Source organism: Euprymna scolopes, chromosome 1 (assembly GCF_053919585.1).
Source record: "Euprymna scolopes isolate OS-2025 chromosome 1, ASM5391958v1, whole genome shotgun sequence".
NCBI lineage: Eukaryota > Metazoa > Mollusca > Cephalopoda > Sepiida > Sepiolidae > Euprymna > Euprymna scolopes.
In genome coordinates, this window is record NC_136482.1 from 93302857 (window position 1) to 93322222 (window position 19366).

The window sequence follows — 19366 nt, forward strand, 5'->3', positions numbered from 1 at the left end:
CCCTATCCAGCAGGAGAGGATTAGGAGAAACCTTGATGTTGTCACCTTAATAACTCTGAAGGTATTCATATATGATAATACTTTTAAAATAATACTTATACATAGATGAGTTTCAATATGCATAATGTGGGCAAGAGGCATTTAATTGTTAAGGCAACTATAAACATAGAACTATTTTTCATGTTTATAAGAAAACTTCACATGTAAAAAACACTTATATTTAAGGTACAATTCCTAGTTTGTTTTCATATTGAGGGAAATATAAAGATTCTCCTTGAGAGAAAGGTGAGGGGGGGGCGGGTGTTATTTACTAAATATATATACAAAAAAAAAAAAAAAAAAAAAAAAATCACTTCCAATTTGTCAGAGAGAGTACAAAAAATGAAAAGGATCGCAAAATATCAATGAAATAAGATTTCAGTTCTTAAGTCCCATGACCCATATATTGACCATGTCACCAATAAAAAGTTCATATAATCTTTATAAAGTACTAACCTTTAAATGGCACATGTCAATTTGTGGCTAATTAGTTATATCAATAATTCCCCCCACTCTTTATCTGTGCCTAAACCTAAACGTAGATTCCATGAACAAGGCTTCTTTCTTAGAACTACACACCTGTGGAACTGTGTTCTGTTTTCCTGCTTTCCAGCTGACTACAATCTGATTGTCATCAAGTCCAACATAAACAAGTTCTTGATGAGCCGTTCCACTTAAGTTAACAAATTTACCGAATTTCCATTACTAACGATTACTATATATTGCCCAATTGACTACTGTACACTCTTATCTCTTATCCTCAAGTGGTGATGCCTATGTAAAAAAAGAAAAAGTTAAACTCCCATTGGAAAACATTACAATAGAAAAATCTTAGTTTTGTGTGTTGATAAAGCATTGCTTTCTGATTGTAAAAATATTATTCAAGCAAAGTAATGCCTATATATGTTGGAAACTATAGCTAAGAGGTAGTATACTAATTTTAAACCTGGTCGTACAGACATAAATGATGCTGAACACTTAGTTCGATCAAATTAGATAGCAACAAGTGAAAAACTGAAAGCAATCAAACATGCAATTATCAGCAAGCAAAAGTTTGGTCTCCATATTCTTGTGTGTGTGTGTGATGGCAAGGACATGCAAAGTAGTTTGTTCATCACCTTGAGAAAGGAAGGATTATTAATAGTAAATATTGATGCATTTGAAGGAAGACACAAATAACTGCCACAAAAATGTGACCTTTCGCAATGACAATGCATCATGTGAAAACTTGATCTTAATGGCAAAACTAAAATTTTGAATTGCTGATGCATCTACTCTATACTAATTTGCCTAAAAGTTGTTTAATTAGTTTGGGATATGTTAATATATTGCTTTAAAGAGAAAAATTGCCTTATTTGTAGTGTAATAGGTAACATGTTTTAATTTGGTTTGAAATTTGAATGATCTTCAGATAATTACTCTTTCGTATTTACCTTTAACATTGAATGGTTTTGATGGGAGTCCATTCCAGTTTGATCTGGCCACAGATATTGTATTGCCTTTGTCACGTCTCATCAAATTTAGCTTGATCGTATCACCAATTTTGTAACGATGAACTTCTATGGTCTTAACACTAAAATGAAAATATAAAAAAATAAAAATAAAATAAAAAAATTGAAGCAAAATTATTTGCAAACAAATTACACACAAAACAATAACTACAAATGTGTTACAGTTTCAGAAAGTAAAAGTCGGAGAAAAATATTTTCATGTTTCATTTTAAATACTTTCTAAAATTGTTTACTATTAGGTTGAGAAGAAAGTTCTTACAGAATTTTAAATTTTGATTTAAAAAGTTTTATCATAATACAGTTACTTTATATATCATTTTAAAGAAAGTTTTCGGCTTTAATCGTTTTAAGACAATCTTTTCAGAACGTTGAATACAAGATGGAAAAAAAAAAAAAAGCTAATTTGCACAATTATCTTATTTTAATTCAAGCAATGTTGCAAAGGTGCTGAAAGATAAAGTGTTTGGCTCAGGTACCACTAGTGAACACAGTACAATGGTAGTTTAAGAAATTTTGTGGCAGCAACAAGCGTCTTGAAGATGGTAATTGTAGTGGTCGGTCATCGAATGTTGACAATGATCAATTAAGAGCCTTAGTTGAAGCCAATTCACGCACAACTGTTCAAGAACTTGCTTCTGAATCAGACATAACATATATGACAACCACTTGAGAGATTAAAAAGACAAAAAAGGCTTGATAAATGGGTACCTCAAGAACTGAATGACAAAAACACTGTTATAAAGTGTAATTTTCCAACAAGAATGACCCGTTTCTTGTCTGGGTTGTAACTTGCGATAAAAAGTGGGTTCTTTACAACTGGTGATGCTCAGCTCAGTGATTACATGCCGACAACGTTCCACAACATCTGAAGCCAAAGTTTCACTAAAAGAAAGTCACTATGACTGTTTGGTGGTCTGCAATCCGCCTCATCTATCAGTTTTTTTTTTTTTTTTTAATGCAGACAAAACCATTACAGTGAAGAAATACTGTCAGTAAATGGATGAAATACATAAAAAACTTCAACAACAATGCCCAGCATTAGTCAACAATAAAGGCCTAATTCTTCTCCATGACAATGCCCGACTACATGTTGCTAAATTGACTCTGTAGAAGTTGAACGAATTGGGCTATGAAACTGCCTTATCCGCCATACTCTCCAGACCTCACCTAATGACTACCACTTTTTAAAGCATCTTAACAACTTTCTACATGAGAAATGCTTCAAAAACCTAAGCAATATCAAAAAGGCCTTCAGCAACTTCACCACCACCAGAACGCAAGATTTTTACATTACTGGCATAAATACACTTGTTTTGTTTTGGCAAAAGTGTGTGGATTCTGATGGTGCTTCTTTCGATCAATAAATGTTTGTTTGAGCTGAAATATGTTCATATGAATTTAAAAGTTAAGAACTTTCTTGTCAACCTGATAATTTATAGATCAAAACAGCATTAGAGGCTTTTTTTCTTGCGAGATATGCTATGTATCAGATATTCAGCTTAAATTCATGAGATTATACAAGATTTATATCATTATTCAGTTTGGCAAATTTACTAATGAAAAAAATTAAAAAAATTTTTTTTTAAATTTAAAAAAAGCTGCAGAATTATAGTATATCAACCATTTTCAGGTCATTTAATAATGCAGTCAATTTAATAAAAACTTTTCACACTTTGTTATTAAAATATTTTATAATGTAAATCTATTTTTTTTACAGTAATTTAAAAATATTAACTTATAATTGTGTATTTTAATGGTGTTTATTTTTTTTTTTAGTTTTAATTTATTTTTTGTCTGCAGTTTTAAATACTTGCTAGACCATATTAATTCAAGCAGATGATACAAAAATCTGTTCTTTCTGTAAACAGTATGATTTTTATTACAAGACCTATCACTCCATGTATTTTGAGTGGCAGCTAAGTAATATTAGTAGCAGCAGCAGCAGCATTGCCAATAGAAACGTGAAAATCCATTTATAAAAAAAAAAAAAAAAAAAAAAAAAAACGGATTCTGTTAAAATAATTCATGGACATAATTTCAGAAATAACAAAAAATCGTTTTTTGGCAAAGTTAGAAGTGAAACTTTCTCCACGAGAAAAGTATATGAAAATATATTCAAATTGTATCCATACATGTGCAGACAAAATTAAGTGCACCCTTCTGTTATGCATAAAGTTTGAATGGTAACATTTAGTCAAATAATGTGAAAAGTTGTTAAAAATAATTTACAAGGTCCTTAGATTAAAAAAAAAAAAATGGTAAAGAAATGTCCAGTTATTTATCTAATATGTAGTAGATAAGTTATGTTTGTCACCTAATAAAATATCTCCCAGTTAAAAAGTCATTAGTATGGATGGAAGAAACGAATATGTCATTCTAATTAGCTTGTCTCTTATACCCAATTCGTTGGTAATTTTTTATTGAATAATCAAAAGCAGACATTTTTAAAGAAATCTATTTCAAAATAATGCATGTGAAAAAATATCAGGTTATTAAATATCTGGTAATATTTAATAATTTTATCTTGTTTGAGAAATGTTTCTTTGAGATATCAATGTGAATCATTTTCACATTTTTTGCATATTTTCTTTTTTGTACATCGGCTTTGGTTGTGCCTTAACTTGTCAACTGCAACATTAGAGTTGATCAAGAATATTGGTGTCAACTTTCATTGCAATGTAACTAACTTAGGATTTAAACAAAGCTTTTGGGACTATTAAAAGTGATAATATAAATGTGGGTATCAATGTTTTTTCTCATTCCGTTTGCATTCTATTTTTTTTTTTTAGATTCATTCTTTTTTCTTCAGTTGTACAAGCAAATAATTCCAGATTTCTCACCACTCACCACCAAACGTGTTGAAACAGCTATATGGATAGGTCTTATTTTTTGGGGTTGCGAAGACTAATAGTAGTTCTTCATGGTAATTCTGCACATTTCTTTTTACCTACTTGCACTATTAAAAAGTGTGGCTACAGATTAATTTTACAGATTTAAATAGTAGCCCCCTACATCAAAGTGGCACGGTGCCTTGTCTAGGGTGAAAATGCAATAAAAGGATTTGGATATGATTTGCTGATAGAAATCATAAAAGGAGTTGTATAATAGATTTGATAACTTAATCTTGGTAGAGATAATTAATTTCTCAATAATTACATTGTATATTTGTATCTGAATGAACTCTTGGGTTAATTTTTTTAGAGCTAAACTTTCATTACATATGTTGCTCAATCACAACAGAACCAAAGCATAAAGTGACTTGGGAGAAACCCACCTGCTTTCATATAAACATGACTGTCATATCTAGAGTGAAATTTTAGCACCTGTAGGTCAGAAATTCTCCCAAGTACATGTTTACTCAGGCCAGTTCAGTGTTAAAATCTAATGAAACTTTGTATGGTTCATAGCTACCACCTTCTAAATCAGATATATAATGCAATTAAGTGTAACTTATCTCTTAAGATATAAGGAAGAGCAGGCTTCAATTACTCCTCTAACTCAACTACAGTATAACTCCTGGATACAGTATTAAAAATTAGTAACTAAATAAAGTACAGTATATAATACACATGTATATAATCAAAAAACATAAATAACACCATAAGGCGGGGAAAATACTGTAACCAGAGTCAGGAAATATATTTTATTCCACATTGTAACCTGAAAAAGCTGTATCCTAGGGCCACGATATCTCAGAGTTCTACTGTAAAGGGAAAAGTGGTGTTAGAGTTTAGAGAGCACATATATATATATATATATATATATATATATATATATAAAAGCTCCTAACCATCAGAATGTATTGTTGCCATTGATGAACTGTGCTGTCTGGAGGCAGCACAGATCGTCACCAATGGCAACAGAATGGTTTTCAAAACAGAAAAATTACCTTTTCAAATCTTTTTGATGTACATCTTCACTGCAAATGGGGCATGTATGCCAGTTCTTCTCAGACAGGGCAAGGTAATGGAGAATGCAGGCCCAACAATAGATGTGACCACACTTGGTGATTTTACCTAGAATACAAGAAATAAGAGCAATTAAAACAAATTTTTTTTTAATTTACATTCTCATAAACTCTTGTTTTATTGGAATTAATTAAACTTATTTCCAAAGTGATAAATTTTATTGCCTATAGTAATTTCTTGTTTTAAAAAATTTAGTCATTTGATAAACTGTTAAAGCACATTTTTTTTAAATAATTAAGTGTTTATGATTACAACAGCAAAAAAAAAAAAAAAAAAAAAAATAATAGAAAAGAAAAAAAGTTCTCCCAATATCTGACTGAATCAACTATAGTTCCAACAATTCTTCAGTTATTTTTTATTATGTACACAAGAGTATTCTATTGAATGCTAAAACAATTAAATAAATCAGAACGTTCTAACATATGAATCGATAAAGGTTCCAGTTTTCGTTGGACAATTCAAATTGGTTTTTTGATAGAAATGCACCCAATTACAAATTATTTCAGATTAATATTTATTGCTTTTTACTCACTCACAATTAATACCTAAGGAAAAAAATAAAAAATAAAATAAAAGGGCGTTTTTAGAGGCAACGAACTTTAAATTGACAACTATTTACTTTAATTGCAAATTTGACAACTATCGGTTATTTGGAGTTCAGCTTAATTTGGTAATTCATCAAGAAGAGACCGACACCCAAACAGCATTTGCAAACTGTGTGAATTTATTTTATTTTACATTTGATGAGTGAATATGAAATGGACATGCCTACTGGGCACCTCATTTGTGCAATTGAACACCATTAGATTTTTTTTCTTTGGGGATATGTAAAGTTTCATGTTTATGCTGATAAACCAGATACAATAGACCACTTGGAAGACAATATTGTTATGGCCAAGGTACATCTAATTTAATGCGTAGTTTGTGAAAATTGGACCTCTAAATTATGTCATATACACATGAGTCAGGTGGGGGCATATGCCCAAAATTAATCTTTGGAATTACACATTTTTGTATAATAATATAAATCACAGAAAAATTCTTAATTTAAAGTGTGCTATCTCTGAAACAATACCATTCTATATTTTCAGAAATGTTCTCCATCCACTGCAATCATAATTTATATTCTATAGAAAAGCATAAGTGTTACAAATTTTAATACAGTATACAAATTTATTTAATTTTTTTTTTTTTTTTTTTTTTTTTACTACACAGGAGTCATGTCTTATGAAAGCCTGAAGGTCACGCAAGGATAAGGGTTAATGGGTGAATATAGATAGAAATTGACTATTAAAGGAGACGGTTCATTAAGAATTTGTTTACATTGGACTTTAAAAACACCATGTTATAGTCAGCTGAAAAGTAGGCTAGTAGAACAAAGTTCCATAGGCGGGCAGTTTTAGGAAAGAAGCTTTGTTCATAGAACTTGCATTTAAATTTTAGGCACAGACAGAGTGGGGGAAATTGTATATAGTGGTTGTAGATAGACGAGTGCTTTTATGAAAGTTTGACAGGGGGCGTGGGGGACATAAATTGAAGCTTCGACAAGCACCTGACACGAAAGCAATGATAGAACAGAGCCAGGTTCACAATGTTTCTTCTGTGGAAAAGAGGATGCCTGGAGGAGAAAGGGCATCACTTATCAGATTTCAAAGCCGATTTTGAACTGTCAAAGCAAGATAGGGTGCTTTGAATGACCCATCCCCAAATGTGGCAAAAGTATTCCATTTTAGGATGCATCTGGCTTTTATACAAGTAGAAAATTGTGTCAGAGTGAGATCTTCTGGAGCAGTAGAATGGCGCAACAATTTTTCCAGCGACCGTGGCAACCGATTTGATGCAAATCTTCCATGTCAGGTCAGGAGTGAAGATCAGTTCAAAAAGCTTGTCGAAGCAGGGTGCTTCCTGGAGATGAGTTATTCCTAACTGGGGTTAGGTGAGGATCAAACTGTTGGTGAAAAGATAGAAACTATTTTAGATCTGCTGAAATTAACCAACCACCTTTTGCCCCACTGCATCATGTGCTCAAGGTTGGAGGAGAGAGACTCAGATCTTAATCATTGCTGACCTTTGAAGAGTTGCCATAGATGGTGGTATCGTCTGCATATGCATATATCTCAAACTTCTTGTGAACTTAGAATGCAGTTTGAGAGATCATTGATAAAGATTTTTTTGAAAGTTTTGCTCGCTTATTGTTGCTCTGTCAGTCATAGAAAAAAAAAAAAAGAGAATGATATTAATTCCTGGTCATATCCTTTATGCATTCTTCTAAAACTAAGAAAAAAAAATCTGTTCACTCCGCCAATGTTCCCAATCCAGTACTTTATAGTCCTTAGTTTTGTTGGTATTTGTACAGTTTAATCAAGATATTAAAAAATGAAAATATATCGAAAAAAAAAAAAAAAAAAAGTTTAAATTGTACGTATCCATTATGGAACAAAGTTCTCCGAAAAATTCACTTAATTTCATTTAAGTAGTTTTTTTTTTTTTTTTTATTTTTTATTTTTATTTTTTTTTTTACAGCAAAACAATTTGTTATGATACTGAGCAAAAGGTTCGATTTTTAGGAAGAAAAGCTAGTAATAAAAATAAAAATGTCAGTGCGTTATCTCCCCGTGGCGTGTTCAAAACATTCCATAATGGCCGACATTAATGCGCTCTCATAAAAACGTGTTTTTCCGCTGTAAAAAAAAAATAAATAAAAAATACTCAATCAAATTAAATGAAATTTTTTTTCCAGAGATTTTCAGTCCAAAATAAATATGTACAATAGACCCTTTCTTTCGATATTTTCATTTTTTAATGTCTTGATTAAACTGGACAAGTACTTTTTTTTTTTACTCTAACTTGAATATTCACAGTTGAGATATGTTTAAATGTAACATGATTTAGAAATAATTTACCTGCCACAGGCGAACTCAGACAGATAGGGCAGGATGGCAAATCAGGTGTTGTCATGCACTAAAAAGGTAGGAAAAAGAAAAAAAAAAATCAGTCATAAAATCTAAATTAAGCTATTTTAATCAAACACTGAAAAGTAAAAATATGAATATTAAATTAATCATGTGTGGATAATTATAGAATTTATAGAACCATATTTTAGTCTGAATGTCTTTGTGTCCCTCTCCCCCTCAGAACGTCAATTTTTATGAAAAATCATTTAGACTATCAAATTCTTTTGACCAAAGTCTGTATAAACATGTAATACAATCTTGTAAACTAAAAATTTCAAGCAAAAATCTTTCATTTAATCCAATGGAATCGATTCTTCTAATGCTTCGTTCCTTACCATTTTAGAATTAAATATTTAGATATGTAAAAGACATGAGAGCAATCTACCTTAATGGATTAAATAAACAATCCAATTTGAAATTCCCATGTTACAAACTATGACAAAAGCCTCTTGAAGGACAGTTTGTTTAACCAGCATATCAACCTTTTTTGGGTCATTTAATGCTGTATACAAGATTTAAATTTTTGATACTTTCAGAATCTTGAAGGACAGAGTGCAACAACTGAAACATTATGAATACAAAAAGAACAGTCCAAAACAGTTAAACATTGTTTTATTTATGATTAAACTTAGAATGATCAAGGTCAAGATGAAGTAAAACAAAGTAAAATTAACACGGAAAACAAAAAACGCAAGATAAAATATTTTAACCAAGAACTTAAGTTAAAGTAGAGTTTTTTTTAAACCAAGAAATTACACTTACGATTCCCGAGATTGAATACAAAATTTTACACATTGAGAAAACAAAGCAATTAATATCTATAATAGTTTTCAATGATATTTAATTTTTTAATATGTATAAATATAAAATTGCAATATGTAAAAAAAAAAAAAATGCATGTACTGAATAAGAAAAATTTTGCAAGTTCAAATAGTAACTGTTAATCATTTCTATAATTCATAAATAATTGGTATTAAAACATTTACCACTTGTTCAATGTTATCCCACTCTACTGGTTGATCAGGATCTATAGCATGGATACTATAGTCACCACTGTCTTTCATCACAAACTGGCAGCTGGTAAAAAACAGGCAGAAAATAATTCATATAAATTACAAGAGAAATTCCTCAATTCAAGAATTTTCATTTTGAGTAAATTTTAGCAAGGAAAAAAAAATTTGGTATTTGTACGGTTTAATCAAAACATTTTAAAAAATGCAAATCTCAAAAAAAAAAGTTTAAATTGTACGTATCCGTTATTCTCAAAAAAACTTAATTTCATCAATTTTTTTTTTTTTCACAACAAAAAACAATTTATATCGAGCAAAAGGCTTGATTTTTAGTAATAAAAGCTAGTATTAAAGATGTGGATGGAATGTCGGCGCTTTAAATGGAGTTATCTCCTCTGTTCTAAACAATTTTTTTAAATTCAAAGATGTCTACCTTCAACGTGCTGTCATAACGTGTTTTTTCATTGAAAGAAAAAAAAAAAAAAAGGAAAAACTCTCCATCAAATTAAGTGAAATTTTTTTTTTCCTCAGAGATCTTCAGTTCAAAACGGATACGTACAATATAACCTTTTTCGATATTTTCATTTTTTTAATGTCATGATTAAACTATACAAGTGCCAAAATTTCAAATACTCACTTGGCTTGCAAATACTGCTGTTTGTTAAAGACCATTCCTGATCCATAACCAGTTTTATAGTGATTGCGACGAGGCCGAATAGGCAGACTTCCATGATAGGTACTCATAGAAGTGCGATGAAATCCATAATCGAAATTGATCATTCGATTCAAATCTTTTTTAGACACAGAGGAGTTATACTCCACCACAATTTCATTTGCTACCTGAAAAACAAACGGGTTACAAAAAGAATAGATTGAGAAAATAGAAATATACAAGAATTCAGAATTCTAAATTGAAACTGTCACAATCAAAAAATGAAAACAAGCATGATCATGATTAAAATTAAAGATGTTTGGAACAGCGAACCATGTTCGTTTGGTATGAGATCTACAAAGAAAGGTCAAGGTAATAGACATACAGAGATTTTGTCGATCTGTACAATATTTTAACATAAATATATTGCAGAATTGCAAAATATCAGATCTAGAAATTGATAGTATTACATAAAAGATTATCTAAGCAAAATAATTATAGTCATAGATCTGATTTACATCATGTTTCAAAACATGAATTTAAGCACAAGTGATAAAAATAAATAATGATCAAACATTATCAATAGCATTGGAAATTATTTCATAGTCAAAAACTATAATTTGCTTTAACTATGTATTGCTGTAAAAAAAAAAAATTATATATATATATATATTTAATATATACTAGAATTTGTAAGCCCATAATTCTAGTTTATTTAAATTTGAAAATTCATTTCATATAGAATCTAAAATGTCATTAGTGAAAAAATGTAATTAAACCAATTTCAAAACATAACTTCAATATTACGATAATGTACTCAAAGTATTTCATTTCAAATAAAAATAGGAAGCTTAAGGTACAATTGATCATAAATATTACAACTTAATCAATATTTACTAGTTAATTAGATTAATTTTTCTTGTTCTCTTACAATATATTATGAAATATAAAGAGTTTAAAGAAGCTTTTCAATAACAATTAATGTTAAATATTCAAGAGATGTGAACCAAGTTGTGAAAATGACGCAAGAGTTATAAAATGAAGTTCAGATTGTCTAAGACTTAGAATTTAGTTTTAATTAATAAGATTTGTTGGTTTGCTACTGTTTTGCAAAGTTTGCTACTTGAAATATTAATTCAAAATAAACATTTGATTCATAACCTAGTTGTAAACCTGAAACAAAATCTTTAACATTTTGATAATTTCAATAGAAATTTATCTTCATAATGTAATCATAAATAAAAAAAGAAAAAAAAAAAAGGAAATGAATTTGCCTTTTTGCTTGGAATTTAGAAATAGATTATAAATTCGTATTAGTTGGATTCATCGGAATAATGTTCTCATTTCAAGTGTGATTTTCACGTTTCGATTGATGTAACTTCTGACCTTCAGGTGTATCTTGTCAAACTCTGGAATGTTTCTGTTGAACATGGGAATTTAGACGGTATTTCGAACGGAACCCTTTATTTACTTTACGGGGTTAACATGCTCGTTCCATCAGCCATGACTGAATAGAGGTCCTAAGTAATTCGCAATTGTATTTTTCAATTGCCCACACTGAGAATTTAATCTTCAACCTTGAGGAGAAAGTCACTTTAACAATTGAACAGTAGTCTGATGAATCCAAATAATATGAATAACCGATCCCCATCCCAAAAATTTAGAAATGGCGGATAGTAAATTGTTGAAAATCAAATCAGTCCCTCTTTAAGAAAGAAAAATTTGAACACAAATGCTAAATATTTATTCAGGAAATAAAACAATATTGTGAAACAATTATTTGTTATATTAAAATCAAAATCATCGAAAAAAAAATAAAAATAAATAAATAGTTAATAAAATGTCCTTTTTCAAAACAAATATAAAAATTGTTAAACTTAGACCGAGCTCTATACTTTACCGTTAGTGCAAGAAATATGCCAAACTATCCAATTTATTTGTCTAAATTAATAGATTTGAAAATGGTAATCTTCATACAAGAAGTATATAGCACATTCCAAAAGTTACCTCATCCCTCTGCTTGTCATTGAAATAACCCCGAGGCCGTGGTCTCTTGTCACTGGCTGCCCGGGCTTTTTGAGGAAGAGGTTTCTTATTGGGATTAGCATCTTGGTATGAACGGGCTCCATTTTCTTTTCTTCTTGTATTACGTTGAAATCTGGCATTATCTACAATTAAAAACAAAATTTAAAAAAAGGTTTGGGGGTGAGGAGGATAAATAAAACAAAATGATATAAAAAAAAAAAAAAAAAAAAATGTTAAAAGCTAAATAAAGTCCAAGGTTTTTTAACATTGGCAAGAAATAAAAGACTAACCAGCAGATGTTATATGGAGTAAGAGTAGGTCATTCTTATTTGTGATAAAAAACATTTCAAGTTAATTGGTAGAAAAGAAATCCTAGAATATTTTAAATATTAAAAACTTCTCTAAATTCTGAAGGGTTGGTAGCTAAGTAATTATTAAATATACTTTCAATTTAAAATTGATATTCTACAAATAAATATTCTTGTTTAAATTAATCCACAGCAAGAACTATTGAAGCAACATGCTGCCCAAACTTTAAGGAAATATAAGGAATAAAAAAAGCTTCAAGAAATGAAGCTAACAAAATTTAAGAATAAAGATTTAATTAAAATGTTTATCTAAATCTACTCCATAAATTTAATAGTGAAAAAATATCTTCAATAATTTTCTCTATAAATAACTAGATTTGTTTATAATTAGAGGTATGAGCAGATATGGAAAAGCAAAAGAAATTATATACATAATGCACACAGACTAGCATGAACACTCAAAATACTAGACAAATGATAATTTTGAATGAATAAAAATAAAATTCAAATTTCTCCATAAAAGTTAAAATTTCAAAATACTATACAAGTTTATGTTTACAATATTTCTGTTCATAATTCTAGATGAAATTAAAATTGGTTAAATAGATTATATTAAAAATAAATAAAAGAGCTTGTGAAAAGCATCATTAATCAACTTGGTATATACATTTAACAAAACGGTTAGAAAAAAAAAAAAAAAAACATCAAGGACTCGAGTCTTACATGGCAGAAAATATGAATTATTTTTTTTTTTTAAACAAATATACAAAATCTATTTTTTGAAAACCTACAACCAATTACTAATCTAATATATAAAATTATGTTGACTGAAATTAGACCTCAGTAGCATTCAAGCTTACAAATCATTATCATGAACACATTTCTAAAGAAATGGCAGAAACACTAGAGGGAGACCTCCAATCTGTGGTGGAATGGGGACAAAAGTGGTTGGTCGCGTTCAATGCTGCCAAGACTAAATTAGTTTCATTCAATAATTACAAGAAACCCTCTCCACCACCTATAGCAATGGGCAACGACTCTTTATCTGAGAGTACATCTTTCAAACTCCTTGGCCTAACATTCACAGGAAACATGAGTTGGAACAATTACATTGAAGGCATTGCCAGGGCCGCTGCAAGAAAGGTGGGCTCTCTCTACCGTGCCAGAAAACTACTAACACCCGAAAGTATCCTGTACCTCTATAAGGCCACTATTCGCCCATGTATGGAGTATTGCTGTCACATCTGGGCTGGTGCATCTGCTACTAGTCTCTCGCTCCTTGACAAGGTTCAAAAGAGAGTCGCAAACCTGATAGGCTCTGAACTGGCATCTAAGCTTCAGCCTCTGTCCCATCGACGAAATGTTGCATCCCTCTGCCTTTTCTACAAGTATTTTAGTGGTGAATGCTCTAACGAACTGCAATCACTTGTGCCCCCACGACGTGAGCACCCTCGACAAACCCGACAGGCTAAATCCCACCCCCACACTGTAGAGATCCCTAGATGTAAAAGATCTTTTTACTCCAATAGTTTCTTCCCCAGAACCGCTAGACTCTGGAATTCCATTCCAGGTCCCTGCTTCCCCAACAGTACTGACGTGCAGAAGTTAAAGTGTAACGTGAACCGACATCTTGCTGCCCAAATCCCTACATAGTACCCCAGTAGTTGTTGCCCCTGATAGTACACCAAAGTGGCAATTTGCCTTGTTTGGGGTGAAAATGTAATTAAAAAAAAAAAAAAAAAAAAAAAAAAAAAAAAAAAATCAAACTTGGATTCTGACGACAATTTCTATTGGTAATAACACATACTTCAATTTTTTTTTTTTAAATATTGAATCTGTTTCAGCAAGAAAAAAAACAAGATCAGTAAAAAGGAATAATTTGTTTTAGTAAGTGTTAGCATTCCTTATTTGCTTTTTAGCTTAAGATACTAAACCTAACAAAACAAAAAGTGCTGTAGAGCAAAAATATTTACAAAACAAATTTGAATGTAATGGATTCTGGATAATGGCAGGCGAGTACAGCTAGTAAATTATAAACGTTAAATAATGATACATAAAATGTTTGTATGAGAAATTATCAAACATTACATTTGCTATGATGAATGAAACCTAGAATCTTGGTTTTTAACAAGGTTGTATTCAGATATTCCAAAACTGCGTCTATGTTTGCATTTATCATATTAACGATTTTATTTCCATCTATCGACTTATAAAAAATAAATAAATAAAAATCACTATAGTAACTTTCAGTTGTAATAAAAGCAGATTCCTAGTAGCCTATTCTTTGGATGACTACAATCAATGACCAAGATCAAAATGAGCTTTTACTAATGATTCCTTTAGCCATAGAAAATTGGTTTTACTGGTTCCAACCCTCCAAATTTTCACCCATTTTTGGGGAACCAAAAAACTTTACTGGAGCGATGCCATTCTGCTTCCCTTTTACATAGGAGTCTCCACTTATCAAGGCCCAGAGGCCACTCAAGAATAAGGGTTAAAGAGTATAGTATCAGAATCATAGTAATCGTTAGTAGTGGAAATTCGGTAAATTTGTTAACTTAAGTGGAACGGCTCATCAAGAACTTGTTTGCATTGGACTTGAAGACAACTATATGACGGCCAGCTGGAAAGGAGGCAAACAGAAGACAGTTCCACAGGCATGCCGTTCTAAGAAAGAAACTTTGTTCATGGAATCTACGTTTAGGCTTAAGCAGAGATAAAGAGTAAGGGAAATCAAAAACAAAGACGGACAAGATCAAACCAATGCGAATTTCGCTCAGTCCGAGGATGTACTGACCAGATTTTCACTTCCTGAAGAACACTTTAACATGGCTGGAGTTACCAATTAAAGACCATCGTCTGTTTCATTGACTTCAACATTACATTTGACTGTTGATATGGAGAATTTTGGAAGTCTGCATGTATGATCAGGAGTCATGGTTTTTCAACATTCACTGTGGTGTCTGACAAGGATGCATTCTTGCCTATGCTTTTCAATTACACCATCAATTGGATCACATCGAATGCCCTGGCCATTTCCATCACTGCAACAAGCCAAGGGAAGGAAAACATTCTCAACTGCATCAGCAATGCTTGCACTACCTTCTGTCAACTTCAATCATGGCTCTGGTTTTGAAAAAGAAATAAGGCTGAACACCAAAGTCAGAATCTACCAGACCCTCGTCTGCACCATTCTCTTATGGTTGCAAGACTTGGTCTATGCAGACACGTGACCTATGCAAACTGGAGATATTCAAACATCACTGTCTATGCTGCATCCTCTGTGTGCACTGGCAATAGTTTATCTCCAACAGTACAGTTTGTGCTCATTGCAAGATCCACTCCCTCCAAAAATCTCTCCATCATTGGTTTGACCACACTTTTCGTCAATACCTAGGTAACTTCATCTATAAAGTTATCCATCTAGCACTACCACCAGGTCAGAAGGAATGTCATGGTGGCCAACTTAAAACCTAGCTCAGGATGAAGCCGGATGCTGAACAGATTCTGGGTCAGTTATTGAAATCGTGAATGACTTGCACTTATAACAGAAGCAGCCTTCGATCGCTGTGCCTCATCAGCCAGTGTCCGGGACGTGATAAATTTATTGGAAAGAGTCAGCCTGAGCAACTCAGGATGAATGCTGCAACGATAGCCATAAGTTAGGCATGTCTAGCATTCATCCAAGGGTAATATCGAAAATATTTGTCCTGGAACAATTAGAATAGAAGAATCTTCATCCATGATTATGGGGAAGATAATTGAGATTTTATTTGAAAATTAAAACTTTATGATCAAAGATTATGGAGTAAATGACAAAATTATAAAAAAATTATAAAATATTTAAGAACTTTTCCTAGTTACTAGATGGATTCTGCTTACCAGGTTTATGTCTTGTTAAATGGACCATGACTGGTTATCAGAATTTGGAATGGTAAAATGGTTATTTTTTCATTGATTTACCACAATCATTTTTCTTTTTGCTTCTTTAGAATAGTATTGGATAAAAAACTGAAAAAGTATCTTGGCCAATTCTTAACAAGTGCTATATGCAAGTTTAACATACCAATTTTTAGCAAAAATGTTTACAAATGCCTTTTCACAACTACAAAGATAATATTTTATATTAAATTTACATAAACTGAACCCCTATAAAAATTAAACAAGTTTTCCAAACAAATTTTTTAAAAATAAACTGGTGGATCAGTATTCAACAAATATAGTAACTCAAAACTTTTATTTCAAAAACTTAAAGATGTTAGAACGTGGTCAAGAAATCCTTACATTAACTTCAAAATAATCATTTTACATGAAACTTTCCCAGTAAACTGAATGAAACGATTAAAAATAAATTAGTATCAATATTATTACTTTAAATAGACAAAGTAATAAATGTTTACATTGGTTGAAGGAAAGAACCACAAAATTTTCCATAATTGACTTTCCTTTTATAACAATACATATTAACATGTTTAAAATATGTTACAATATTTTAACAAAATAAAAGCATGGGGAAATTGAAGCATAGTGGTCATCAGTAAATATGTAGACAAGATAAAGAAATTGCACGTCTGTTGTCATTTGAGCAGGATATCAATGTGTACAGTTTTGTATCCAGTTTTCTGTCCTCCAAAGTTTTAATTTTCTTGTATGAATTAGCGTCAGATTTCAATGCATTTATTTTTTTTTCTTAAGCTCAACTATTGCATTTGCCTCCCTAATTATCAATGAACATTAAGATGAAATTATAAAACCAAAGCAATAGGAATTTTCAAAAATGGTGGACTAGTCAATAGGGTAATTGCAAAACAGTTTTCCAATATGATACACTCTGGATGGGATAAAAATATTAAACTGTTTCAGTTGGGAAGGATTTCTTTTACCTTGACTAGAGACAGAACATATACAGCACCGAATTATTTTCCAAAATTATATGGCTGTGCAATTTTTATAACAAATTAAGAAACAAGGCTTTCAAAAGTGTAGGGAATAGAGAGACAAGGTCATGTTATGTCTATGCTACTCTTAAGTTGTAAGAAATCACCAGAATATCATTTACTCTCTGGACTACCCTACTTAGAATATCCTGATAGTTTGAATTTTATTTTATTTATACATATATGAATATAAAAGTTCATTGGAATAAAACGGACAAGAGAAACAAGTTAGTAAGATTATTTCAAGCCTTTCTAAAAATAGATTTCCCAGAGTTCCGATTTGTTTAGAAATGTAAAACAAGCAAGTCTATTTCTAAGGAGTGGTGGAAGGAAACAATTATGGATGCCAAGATGAGAATGAAAGTGGGAGTAGACATCTTGGTGGGATTCTAATACCAAAAATAGAAAAATAAGTGGGGACAGAACTCATTTACTCAACTGACTAGAAGATTAAGTTAATCAGGTTGGATTATAACAGGACTGGCAACTTTATGTTCAGGCAGAGAGCATGTATTCATATTTAACTTCCTTTCATGTGCAAAAATATTAAATTTCAATCCAATAAAGAATATACAACCCAATTAAAAAAAGACTTGATTCATAAATCGATACTGAGGTTTGCTTTTTAGCAGTTTTCAATCTTTCATAGACTATTATTGCTAAGCATGAAAAACCTTTAAGTAATAAAGTTAATGATTTTGTGAGCTTTGCACATTTTATTTTTGATTATTTAAGGACGTCAAGCTCATACAAGTTATGTTTTATTAGAAACATTTTGTTTTGATGGAATTACTGATATTACACAATCTGTTCGATTGGCTAGTACTGCCATGTATTGTCATCGTAGAATGTATGAAGGATTGCTTAGTTTATAAACTGTTTACAAATACAACAAGTGAAGATGTACCGATGTGACACCACAAACATGTACAAAACAAATATGTGGAAAATTGTGTCAGTCACAACAGATGGTGCTCTCAACGGGGTTGGCCAATGTTAGATTTGTAAAATTTCTCTGTAAAAAGATGAGTGGTTTTACCAGATTATAGTTTAAATTACAAAACAACCATATGCCAGGAAACATGCAAAAAAAAAAAGCATTCAGATTTCAATAAAAATTAACATCTGTACTATTAGCAAAATGAAAGATTAAACAAAAAAACTTTTTTTTTATATAGAATAGGTAATAATACATCTCAAATCTATTTACATTTTAGCATAGAATATTATCAAATGACAAGACAGAAATAAATGTAGAATGTTTTTTTTATTAAAATTGTAAATAATAATTGTGAAGATATTTCAGTTTAAGAGTCATCTAGGTGTTGTGTTGAAGCTCTACACATTTTCAAAGCAATTAATTTCAACAAAAGTTACATTTTAATCCTGCAACATTTATGTCTACCAAAAATGAATGGAACAACATATTTATGACATAAAATCCTCTTACTTTGGAGTACATTATTGGAATTAGAATTTATCAAAAAAAATAAATAAAATTGAAGTTAAACTTAATATTTTAAGTGTGTGTGTGAGTGTGTGTTTGAAAGAAATTAAGCACAATTTCTCTGCTTTAAGTTAAAGATATATTTTAACTTATATGTATGGAATTGCCTTAGCACATTATTATTAAATAGATTCTTGTCAGAAACCACCGCACATTCTTAAAGAAATAGACACTTTTCTAGTGTCTAAGGTTTCTCTGTACAAGTGTTTTGTCAGGATAATGAGGATAATTTTCCTCTACAAGTAAATATGCCTAAATATTCAAAATAACATTGTATTCAAGAGGTCAAATAAAATTGTCTAAATATGGCTAACCTACACTGGCTTATATGGGTAATCGTGCAGTTATGTTACCTATAGTATTAACACTAAGCTGGATACTCTAGACTATGTGTGTTCTTGTCCTGGATTACAGTAAGACAAAAAAAAACAAAAAACTATAACATAGTTTACTGG

At 30.8% G+C, this 19366-nt stretch overlaps 1 protein-coding gene across 1 annotated transcript in view; it reads right to left on the reverse strand.

The window, feature by feature from the left end:
* Positions 1 to 19366, reverse strand: part of LOC145248065 (E3 ubiquitin-protein ligase RNF10-like) — a 58509-nt gene that overhangs the window by 20796 nt on the left and 18347 nt on the right. The window contains exons 2-7 of the mRNA XM_080109870.1: positions 12142 to 12302; positions 10120 to 10322; positions 9459 to 9549; positions 8422 to 8479; positions 5440 to 5566; positions 1473 to 1612 (exon numbers count right to left, since the gene is read on the reverse strand). Coding sequence (XP_079965996.1) covers positions 1473 to 1612; positions 5440 to 5566; positions 8422 to 8479; positions 9459 to 9549; positions 10120 to 10322; positions 12142 to 12302 — 780 coding nt within the window. The remainder of the gene's footprint in view (positions 1 to 1472; positions 1613 to 5439; positions 5567 to 8421; positions 8480 to 9458; positions 9550 to 10119; positions 10323 to 12141; positions 12303 to 19366) is intronic.